Source organism: Dermochelys coriacea, chromosome 9 (genome assembly GCF_009764565.3).
Source record: "Dermochelys coriacea isolate rDerCor1 chromosome 9, rDerCor1.pri.v4, whole genome shotgun sequence".
Taxonomy (NCBI): Eukaryota; Metazoa; Chordata; order Testudines; family Dermochelyidae; genus Dermochelys; species Dermochelys coriacea.
Window position 1 is genome coordinate 311,721 of NC_050076.1, and position 12,039 is coordinate 323,759.

Below are 12,039 nucleotides of genomic sequence, written 5' to 3' on the forward strand. Positions count from 1 at the left end.
CGAGGGACGTGATCATTCCCCTCTATTTGGTGTCGGTGAGGCCTCATCTGGAGTACTGTGTCCAGTTTTGGGCCCCACGCCACAAGAAGAATGTGGAAAAATTGGAAATAGTCCAGCAGAAGGCAACAAAAATTATTAGGGGGCTGGAGCACATGATTTTTGAGGAGAGGCTGAGGGAACTGGGATTATTTATTCTGCAGAAGAGAAGAATGAGGGGGCATTTGATAGCTGCTTTCAACTACCTGAAACGGCGTTCCAAAGAGGATGGATCTAGACTGTTCTCAGTGGTAGCAGATGACAGAACAAGGAGTAATGGTCTCAAGTTGCAGTGGGGGAGGTTTAGGTTGGATATTAGGAAAACCTTTTTCACTAGGCGGGTGGCGAAGCACTGGAATGGGTTACCTAGGGAGGTGGTGGAATCTCCTTCCTTAGAGGTTTTTAAGGTCAGGCTTGACAAAGTCCTCGGCTGGGATGATTTAGTTGGGGATTGGTCCTGCTTTGAGCTGGGGATTGGAGTAGATGACCTCCTGACGTCCCTTCCAACCCTGATATTCTATGTCTACACAGCAATTTTTCTACCCTGGAGCTTGAGCCCTGCAAGCCAAATAAGCTGTCTGGGCCAGCTGCAGATTTTCTATCCCCATGTAGAGATACTGTAGTAACTGATAAAGATCACACAGGAAGTCTGTGGCAGAGCAGGGAACAATACCCGTGCCTCCAACCTCCCAGTTTAGCGTCGTAACCACTGCACCATCCTTCCTCTCTGTACACCCACAGGCAGAGCAGACTTGTATGGCCTGAACACTTACCCATTTTATTTTTATGAATCCAAAAAAATGATTTCCCCCTAATTTTAAACACAGTAATTTTTTTTACAAAAACAGGTGGTATCAGGGTTTGTCAATTGTGGTGTGCATTACACCACCTCCCCACAGAATGTTTGGCTTTTAAATCAGGTCTCTAAATCAGATAACATGAAGCGGAATACTTACTCCTTGTCCCACAGTCTCAAAATTAGTCCAACTAGTTCACTAGGTTCCCTTGTAATGAGCCATATAAGCCATCAAAGTAAAACAGACTAAGAGGAGGAAATACAGTTTTTTTAATTTAATGAATCCTACCGAAATTATACGATCTCCTTTCCTGAGCTCGCCACTCAGATCAGCAGGCCCTCCTGCGAGAATGAAAGAGATGAAAATTCCTTCTCCATCTTCCCCTCCCACAATGTTGAAACCAAGCCCTGTTGATCCACGATGTAGTACAACTTTTCTAGGTTCTCTAGAAGACAGAAAGCATTGATTAGATCCTGGTCATTATTCATGAATCAGTGTAATGGTTTTTATTAAAACAACCTTTTTAATAAAATAAAAATGTCTGAAGATTGTCAGATAGCACACTCATTGTAAGGAGCCATGCACATTTTTTTCTTGAATGCTTACGTAAAAATACCAATCTTCTGTTACATGTGTACACTCATATTAGTTTTTACAGTGCAATGTATAAATCTGTTGACATTCTATTAACTATTTATTAACATACGATATGCATTCTAAATTTCACATAAACCTACGCTTCTACTCGGCACTACACTGAGTCACGGATCAGGGCCCCATTGTGCTAGGCACTATACAAACACAATTCCCTGCCTCAAGGAGCTTATAATCTAAGTATAAGACAAAAGCCAGCATATAGATACAACAACAGAGAGGGAAGCATACTAGTCATCTTGATAAAGAGAGGGAACTCGTAATAATTGCAGACTAACAGTCCTATCCCAATTATAAGCTTAACTGTGGGAAACTGGAACATTTAATACCTTTTTTATCCGATCATCTATAACAAATATTAATGAGAAAGGCACAAAAGACTGGGCTATGCCAAACAAAAAGGCCTATTGGTATAACTCAGGGACAGTGTTAATGTAAGGGGACTGTTGCCCCCTTATTAACATTCAGTAGGGGTGTTTTAGTTGCTAGCTCTCAGTACTAAAAAGGGGGAAGGGTCGATGGGGAATCAGTACCCTGAGACTGACAGCCCCCCAGGAACAATGGGGAGAGGCCAATGCTCCAGGTCAGCCTGAATGACAGGGCGGGCAGGCTAATCAGACAGTCAGGAGGCCAGGGAGGTCCCGTCCTCCGTGTGAGCTGTAATTGCCTGGGTGAGACAGAGTGGGGCCGAGCTAAGGAGAAAGCAGAGGCCCAAGCTAAGCTGGGGAGCAGAGCTGTGCCAGATCCAGAGGGATCAGAAAAGCAGCCCAGAGAGAGCAGACCCTGTCCTGGAAGCAGAACTGCAGCAACCAGAGCCAGAGGGGCCAGAAAAGCAGCCCACGAAGCAGGTCAGTGCTGGCAGCAGAGTCACAGAAGCAGCCTGCAGAGCAGACCTGTCCTGGGAGCAGAGCTGCAGCAACCAGAGGCAGAGGGGCCAAAGAAGCAGCCCAGGGAATTGGAGACAGAGCAGCAGCAGCCGTGCTGAGACAGAGTGGTGGAGCTGGGGCTGGATCAGTCTGGAGCTGGGTGTGGTGAGCAGCTGGGGAGAGCGAGGGGGACCCTGGGCAGTGGGCCCAGCACAGGGAGATGTCTCAGCCAAGAGTCTCTGCTTGGATCGTAACCCCGACAGGGCGGGGGCGACACTGGGAAGAAGGGTCCTTACCACTTAGAGCCTGAGAGCATGAGGTCACCACCAGAGCAAGTGTCCAACCCACAGCATCCCCCGCAGCACAGCCGGGGCCTGAGAAGAAGGCCTGGGACTTACAAGGAACAGACTGTGAACTGCGCTGACATTCCAGAGACACTGTTTGTGATGTTCCCTACCACAGAGCGGGTTGATGTGTGTCCTTTAACCTTTCCCATTTTTCCTTATTCTTTTTAAAATTAATTGTTGATTAAATAACCTGCATTTGCTTTAAATTTTATGTAAGGGTCAGTGGGTCAGAGAAGTGTTCAGTGCAGAGAGAGCACCTCAGATCCTTTTGCTAGCCCACTTCACCTGCAGAAGCCAGGAAAGTTCCCCACAATAGTGGGACTATTCCCCCACTTAGATTAACATCATGTCTGGTAAATGAGAGGAGTGTGGGACCTGAGATCAATGTACCAAAAGTGGTGTGCCGGACATTAGACATACTGCTGGACTATGAGGGAATGGGCTATTCCACCAATCACTCCCTTTTAGGGTCCTTAAAAAAAGAGACTTCAGGAGAATGATCAAATAAGTTAAGCAGTTGGGCTGGAAGATAGGTGAACTGGAAGGTGCAAGCTTTACCATCTCTTGGAACCCCAGGATGCACCCGTCACTGTCACCTTCACCTTCCTGAGCCTCAGAGATGTCCTGACTAGAACAAGCCAGAAAGAGGGTCCCTAACAACATCAACACCTCCACTGGTTCTTGCTCAATTCCAACCATCACCTGGAATGTGAGATTTAGGTTTCTGCTGTCACCGCCTCTATCATACATCATTTTCCATCCCCATGTTATTTTTTTTCTCTTTCCTATTGCTCTTTTCTCTTCTGTGTAGTAAGAGTCTGGCTTAGCTTGCCAAAACTACACATTTTGTAACACTGCTGAGAACCCATGGCCTATGAGGTAGCTAAAAGCAATGTCCTAAACAGCCTGATTCTGGTACACATTTGCCACATCTTGGAGTGACTGATAAAAGTATGCGCTGTGCCTGTGTTTCTCCAATAGGGAGGATGCAAGTAAATATCAGCACCAAAGACAGAAGCTGGATTTTGTATTTTTGCTGTTCTTTTCTGTCTGTCTCTGTCTGTCTGTCTGTCTGGTTTTGCTTTCAAGAAAGCAAGACTGGATTCTAACAGCAGCAGCAGCTCCAACCAACCATCTCAGGTAACCTCTCCTTTTCCCCAAAAGAACTGTTATTACCATTTTAATGCCATCTAAAAGACTGCCAAATGTGTGTGTGTGGGACAGGGAAAAAGGAACAGTATTAAAATGAAAGTCTGAGTTAATACTTTATATTTCAGATGCCTTAACTGTTTACCTTCTTTTTCTGGATCTTTAATAGAAGGTTAAAAAAAATGTAATGGTGTTATTTTCATAAGATTAAGCAGGCCAAAGTCTATGTACTTGAAATGAAACCTTTAACTGAGTTTAATTGTTTAGTGCTATACAGTGACATATCATGTTAACACTTTTGACTCTCTGTGCCCATTTATTCCGATAAAATTAACACAACAGAACAGGTTTCAGAGTAGCAGCAGTGTTAGTCTGTATCCACAAAAAGAACCGGACTACTTGTGGCACCTTAGAGACTAACAAACTTATTAGAAGCATAAGCTTTCATAGGCTACAGCCCACTTCATCGGATGCATAGAATGGAACATATAATAAGAAGGTATATTTATATATTTACAGAGAAGGTGGAAGTTGTCATGCAAACTGTAAGAGGCTAATGAATTAAGATGACCTATTATCAGCAGGAGAAAAAAACTTTTGTAGTGATAATCAAGATGGCCCATTTAGACACTTGACAAGAAGGTGTGAGACCAAACTGGACAGTCTCTACGCAAAAGAATAAATGGACACAAATCTGATATCAGGAATCATAACATTCAAAAACTGGTAGGAGAGCACGTCAACCTCTCTTGCCACTCAGTAGAAGATTTAAGGGTGGCAATTTTGCAACAGAAAAGCTTCAAAAATAGACTCAATGAGAAACTGCTGAGCTTGAATTAATATGCAAACTAGATACCATTAACTTGGGTTTGAATAGAAACTAGGAGCGGTTGGGTCATTACACATATTGAATCTTTTGACAGGTTTCAGAGTAGCAGCCGTGTTAGTCTGTATTCGCAAAAAGAAAAGGAGTACCCGTGGCACCTTAGAGACTAACAAATTTATTAGAGCATAAGCTTTCGTGAGCTACAGCTCACTTCATCGGATGCATTTACATCTTTTCTTTATATTGAATCTATTTCCCTATGTTAAGTATCCTCACACCTTCTTGTAAACTGTCTAAATGAGCCATCTTGATTATCACTACGAAAGTTTTTTTCTCCTGCTGCTAATAGCTCATCTTAATTCATTAGCCTCTTACAGTTTGTTTGGCAACTTCCACCTTCTTTGTAAATATTGTGACAAAGTTCCTCCTCTACCTTGGTGGGTCTTGCGCTTATTGGTGGATTTGCTCGCCTTGGAGCTTCACAGCAGCCCTCAGCTTGGCTGTTTTTCTGAACCCACCGTCCAGGTCGACTCCTCCTGTGTCTGACCAGGAGTTGGGAGGTTTGGGGGGAACCCCGGCCCGCCCTCTACTTCCAGCCCAGGGCCCTGTGGAATGCAGCTGTCTAGAGTGCCTCCTGGAACAGCTGTCAACAGCTACAACTCCCTGGGCTACTTCCCCATGGCCTCCTCCCAACACCTTCTTTATTCTCACCATAGGACCTTCCTCCTGGTGTCTGATAACATTTGCACTCCTCAGTCCTCCAACAGTCCACGTTCTCACTTTCAGCTCCTAGCGCTTCTTGCTCCCTGCTCCGCACATGCGCACCACAAACTGAAGTGAGCGCCTTTTTAAAACCCAGGTGCCCTGATTAGCCTGCCTTAATTGATTCTAGCAGCTTCTTGATTGGCTGCAGGTATTCTAATCAGCCTGTCTGTCTTAATTGTCTCCAGAAGGTTCCTGATGCTTATGGAACCTTCCCTGTTACCTTACCCAGGGAAAAGGGACCTACTGAGCCTGGGGCTAATATATCTGCCTTCTATTACTCTCTGTAGCCATCTGGCCCAACCCTGTCACATATCCACCCGCCACTCCTGCTCAGCAGTATGGGGTTGGGCAACTTGGGACGTCAGGCAGTGTACTCGTGACAAGCCATCTGCATTGCCATGGTGGCTTTCAGCCTGGTGTTGTATGGTGAATTAGAAAGGTAGTATGGACAGGAACCATCTGGTCACTCTTGCGTTCTCTTTATTTCACTGCATCCACTGGAGGGGTGCATGGTCAGTCACAAAGGTAAACCGTCATCCCATAAGGTAATAACATAGTGTTTCCATGGCCCATTTCACAGCTAGGCACTCTCTTTCAACCATGGCATACTTCTGCTCTCTCGGGAGGAGTTTCTTCTGAGGTAGACGATTGGGTGTTCTTCATCTCCGACCATCTGCGATAGGACAACTCCCAATCCTACTTCAGATGCATCTGTTTGTAAAATGAATTCTTTGTTGAAGACTGGGGCTATAAGCACGGGGTTACTGCAGAGGGCTGTCTGTAGATCCATGAATGCTTTCTCTGCGGCATCTGTCCACTTCACCATGTCTGGACCCCAGGCTTTTATCAGGTCTGTCAGGGGACTCGCTCTGGTAGCAAAATGGGGAATAAATCGTCAGTAGTACCCCACCACACCCAGGAATGCCCGGACTTGCTTTTTCCGATTCGGCCGGGGCCAATTTTGGATAGATTCTAGTTTGTTTAGTTGGGGCTTCACCATGCCCCTTCCTACAACGTAGCCAAGATATTTAGCCTCGGCTAGCTCTATAGCACACTTGGCTGGGTTGGCTGTGAGGCCAGCCTGTCTTAGCGTGTCCAGAACCGCTTCCACCTTTTCTAAGTGGGTTTCCCAGTTGGGGGTGTGAATATCATCATCATCCAGGTATGCCGCTGCATAACTGGTATGGGGCCATAGGAGCTTGTCCATAAGATGCTGGAAGGTGGCAGGTGCCCCATGCAGTCCAAAAGGAAGAACAGTATATTGAAACAGACCCTCTGGTGTAGAGAATGCCGTCTTTTCTTTCGCATCTTTGGCAAGGGGAATCTGTCAGTATCCTTTTGTTAAATCAAGGGTGGTCAAAAATCGGGCATTGCCCAGGTGGTCAACTAACTCATCAATACGGGATATGCATCGAATTTGGATATCTCATTCAGCTGGCAAAAGTCATTACAAAACCTAGTGGTGCTATCGGGTTTGGGCACCAACACAATCGGGCTTGACCACTGACTGTGGGACTATTCGATGACTCCCAGCTTCAACATCCTTTTTACCTCTGCCTTGATCTCCCTTTTTGCCGCTGGGACCCGATAGGGCCTTAAAGTTACCTTTGCCCCAGGGTCTGTGATCATGTGGTGATATGCTTCGGAGGTCCGACCTGGCTTGATTGAAAACATGTCCTGGTATCAGTTGATCATCTCAGTTACCTCCTTCTTCTGGTTTGGAGTCAGATCAGAGAATATCCTGATCTGCTCCTGCATGTTATTTCCCTGGATCGGGATCTCTTGTTGGTGCCAAGGCTTTAAGAGGTTAATGTGATAAATTTGTTCTTGTTTCCGGCATCCTGGCTACCACACCTTGTAGGTTACTTCCCCCACGGGTTCTACCACCTCATGGGCCCCTGCCACTGGGCCAAAAGCTTGCTTTCTGCCATGGGTACCAATACCATCACCCGATCCCCTGGTTGGAACTGTCGGACTTTTGCCTGGCGATTGTAATGGGTTTGCTGGGCCTCCTGCACCTTTTCCAAATGTTCCCATACAATAGGGGTGACTCAGGCTATCCGTTCTCGCATCTGCAACACATGGTCAATTATATTTCTCTCCTCATTGGGTTCCTCTTCCCAGATTTCTTTTGCGATATCTAGTATGCCACGGGGGTGACGTCCATATAATAATTCAAAGAGAGAAAACCCAGTTAAGGCCTGAGATATCTCCCGGATTGCAAACATAAGATAGGATAGTAGGGTGTCCCAATCCTTCCCATTCCGACTTACCACTTTCCTTATCATTGCCTTGAGGCTTCGGTTAAACCTTTCTACCAGTCCATTGGTCTGCGGATGATAGACCGAAGTTCTCAGGGTACGTATATGGAGCAGCGTACAGAGGTCCTTCATTAGCTTCGACATAAATGGGGTACCTTGGTGTGTTAATATCTCCTTTGGTAACCCCACTCGGGCAAAGATCCCCACCAACTCTTTAGCTATCGTTTTAGAGGCCGTGTTCCGCAGGGGACGGCTTCTGGGTAGCGAGTAGCATAATCCAGAACGACAAGAATATATTGGTGGCCCCGGGCTGTCTTCTCCAGGGGTCCCACTAGGTCCATGGCTATTCGCTCGAAGGGGACTTCTATGACAGGAAGGGATTGCCCTCAAGTAGGGATGGGAACTGTGCAGCTGACACTCCGGGCAGGATGCACAGTACCTCCGCACTTCTTCATGTACTCCGGGCCAGAAGAATCATCGCAGGACCTGTGCCAGGGTCTTCTCTATCCCCAAATGCCCCCAAAAAATATGGCTATGGGACAGACTTAATACAGTATTCTGGTGTTTTTGAGGTACTAGGATCTGCTGTACCTTCTGCCCCTGTACTGGTGCAACCCAGTATAAGAGATTCTTCTTCATTATGAAGTAGGGTCTTGGTCCCTGGGTTTTCCCTTCCACGGGGACCCCATTTATTTCAGTCACCTCCTTCCTAATGTTGTCATACCTTGGGTCTTCAGCCTGGTCCCGTCCAAAATTTCCTCTCCCGGGGCTAATCTGCCCAAGATCTAGGGGCCAGTCTTTGTCGCCTCTACTGGTTCAGAGGCATTAGGGTGTGGGTCAGACTCGGGTGCTTCTCCCTCCTGGGTGGCCTCCTTTTCAGCTGCTTGGGTCTGCCTACCTACAAGAGCGACCCTCTGGCTTTGGCCCAGTATTCGGGTTCCCAAGGCCTTAGCTGCCCTTCTTTCCCTTTTCGTCTTTCTACCCTGTTAGGGAGTGGAGAACAAATCTGGGGATATTTCAGAGAAGATTGGGGGTTGACAGTCTACTGTGGATACCTCACTAACTTCATGGCTTCCTCCTTTCTCCAATTCCCCAACCGGGAGTAAGTCTCCAAACCCTTGGAAGTCCCTCCCTATGGGAATCGGGTATGGGAGTTTAGGGACTACCCCTGCTGCTACCTCAGTAGACAGACTCCAACAAGAGACTGCTGAATTGGAATTAATTTGCAAACTGGATACAATTAACTTAGGCAGAATAGAGACTGGGAGTGGATGGGTCATTACACAAAGTAAAACTATTTCCCCTTGTTTATCCCCCCCCGCCCCCACTGTTCCTCAGATGTTCTTGTCAACTGCTGGAAATGGCCCACCTTGATTATCACTACAAAGGGATTCCTCCCCCCGCCCCCCGCTCTCCTGCTGGTAATAGCTCACCTTAAGTGGTCACTCTGGTTACAGTGTGTATGGTAACACCCATTGTTTCATGTTCTCTATGTATATAAATCTCCGCACTGTATTTTCCACTGAATGCATCCAATGAACTGAGCTGTAGCTCACGAAAGCTTATGCTCAAATAAATTTGTTAGTCTCTAAGGTTCCACAAGTACTCCTTTTCTTTTTATAAACTATGTTGTAAATAGTAAGTACTAATTATATACCTCTCCTGTTTCGCTAAATGTTAACCAATATCCATTTCTTTCTTTTTGTTGAAGATGACTCAGCTGATCTGTTCAGTATCCATGAAGCGGCATGAAGAAGGACTGTGGGGAATTTTTAAAAAACTGAGCAAAAATATGATGGGATGGATATGAAGGGACTGTGGGAATTTGACCTCAATTCTCCCACAATTTCATGAGAGAAGTGCTAGTATCCCCTAACACATTGCAAAAAATATCTCAGAAGGCAATGTGCTGGACAGTGGTGCAGGGTACACTGAGATGCCTACATAATGCAGCGTGTCTTCTGTTGTGAGGCTTTGCACTGGCAAAGGCAGCCAAGTGTGCACACACTATAGCGAAACGGCAATATCAGCACCTGAATGCCAGCACAAATACTACCAGCAAAACTTTCTAATGTAGTCACGGTCTTAGTCTTACTGCTGCCAGTGGATACAGTAGCAAGGCAATGAAGAATTTCAGTAGAAGACAAGTTTCAGAGTAGCAGCCGTGTCAGTATGTATTCGCAAAAAGCAAATGAGTACTTGTGGCACCTTAGAGACTAACAAATTTATTTGAGCATTAGCTTTCATGAGCTACAGCTCACTTCATCGGATGCATTTAAGGAATTTAAGAATAGTTGAGAAACACCTTTCAGGAATGGTCTAGGTATACTTGGTCCAGCTCAGCGCATGGAGCTGGATTAGATGATCTCTGGAAGTCCCTTCCATCCCTGCAGTTCTATGATAGTATGAATTTTCTAATATTTAAGTAGAAAAATTCTGCACTACATTCAAATGATCACTAGAGTGCACTAAATAACTTGTCTCTAAACATTTCTGTGTCTTTGAAGACTTCCATTGAAATGATGAGCCAAAAACAAGCTAAATTTTTCTTTGTAGAGGTTCTTGTCTCCTGTTTTTCAATATCTTTCCAGGATTCTCGATCTGTAAAATACATACTTTCTCCTTGCCTAGACTCCTATACCAACTCATTGTTGAGCCACCAGACTCCTCTCCACCACTCACCTACAATCAGATTCCTGCCTTTGTAGAGAACTCTCTTTTTGGGATTACAAAGGCATACTGAGTAGGTACCACAAAGTTGAATGTGGCTCTGTATGCAGCACCTACTTGTGTTTCACTTATCTAAATCCCTCTCTCTAGGAGCTGCATATGACTTTGTGAATCCTTGATTTTTGGCCTAGGCAAAATGCTGGGGTAAGATTCTTAAAAAAGTATGTCTTCTCATTAAGCAAACCCGAGTAAGAAAGAGAACTTTATTTTTTCCTAGCTTTTAGTGGTGAAGAGAAGAAAGTAGGTCTTCAGTATGATTCTATTTTAGGGTTCTACAATTAGTAAGGCAACCATTACTTTGGACTCTAAATGCTGGTTCACTAGGAGAACAAATGTATAGAGAAAAATGGACAAATATCAAACATGATCTGCAGGTTAGCTATGGTATCAAAAGAGGGGTGGTAGTGTTAAGCCTGCTACCTACAATTTTGGACAGTTTGATAAATCAGAAATCCACAAAGATTTGCTATTGTCAATTTTGCTCTTTATATAAGAAGTTCTGAACCTGAGTGTAGGTACTTTAGAAAGAAATGGAAGGAATGGCTATAGGCCATATACATTTTTATTATCCATAGCATACATGTATGTAGAATACAATATCAAAAGCTACAAACTACTCCCTACAGCAACATACTTCACAATACAGGACTGATTCAGAGCCATATAGAAAAGCCTCCTTTATATGCCAACCAGTTAACAAGATTTTACAACTGTCAAAAGTTAATCAGCTAACTGTTTCATACTGACATCACTGAACACTACTGTACACCTTTACCTACACATTACTCCTATTTTTCATTCCTGCTTCTTCATACATTTAAGGACATCAATGATGGCATTTATCTTTGAACCAGACTAGATGGAGGCTTGTTCAACATTGCAAGGTTTAGAGCGAAAATCAAGGTGAAAGAGCTGGTTCTGAGTGTTTTCCTGTTTGTGGGTGATATGGCCTTAGTTGCCCATAGCTAATCTTCCCTGCAAAATCTCTTGGGTAGATTTTCTGTATCATGCAAGATAGGGTTGAGAATTAGTTTCAAGAAGACTGTGATCATGTACCAAGGGGCGGAAGAACCAGTGTCTCACGTCACTCTGGAGGGTAAATCTCTTATTGTCATCGATAGCTTTGGCTACTTGGGTTCTACAATTAGCAGGAATCTTGACCTTCAGACTGAACCGACTAATAGAATCAGAAAAGCAGCTAAGAATTTCGGGCTATTACAGAGATGTGCATGGAATAACAGCAAACTATCAACTAAGGTGAAGATGTGACTCTATGAGACTTTTGTGCTGTCATCCTTGCTTTATGGTTCAGAAACATGGACTACATATGCTAGGTACATCAGGAGACTGAATAGCTTCCACTTGAGATGCCTGAGTAAGATTCTGAAAATAAAGTGGAAAGACAAAATACCAAACACAGAGGTGCTGGAGTGCGCAGGACTAACACAATTAGAAACCACTATCAAGAAGAGCAGGTTGTGATGGCTCAGTCATGTCAGCAGAATGGGAGGAGACCATATGCTCAAGAATATTTTGTACAACGAGATTCAAGACGGTTCTAGAAAGTGTACCACCACAAAATGCGCAAAAATGATATGAAGTCATTCA

General features: G+C 44.7%; 1 protein-coding gene across 28 annotated transcripts in view; it reads right to left on the bottom strand.

The window, feature by feature from the left end:
• DLG1 (discs large MAGUK scaffold protein 1) overlaps positions 1 to 12,039 on the bottom strand; it is a 465,475-nt gene that overhangs the window by 115,298 nt on the left and 338,138 nt on the right. For all 28 annotated transcript variants that reach the window (XM_043492521.1, XM_043492523.1, XM_043492520.1 and 25 more), the window contains one exon: positions 1,122 to 1,278. In XM_043492521.1, the coding sequence (XP_043348456.1) occupies positions 1,122 to 1,278 (157 nt within the window). The remainder of the gene's footprint in view (positions 1 to 1,121; positions 1,279 to 12,039) is intronic.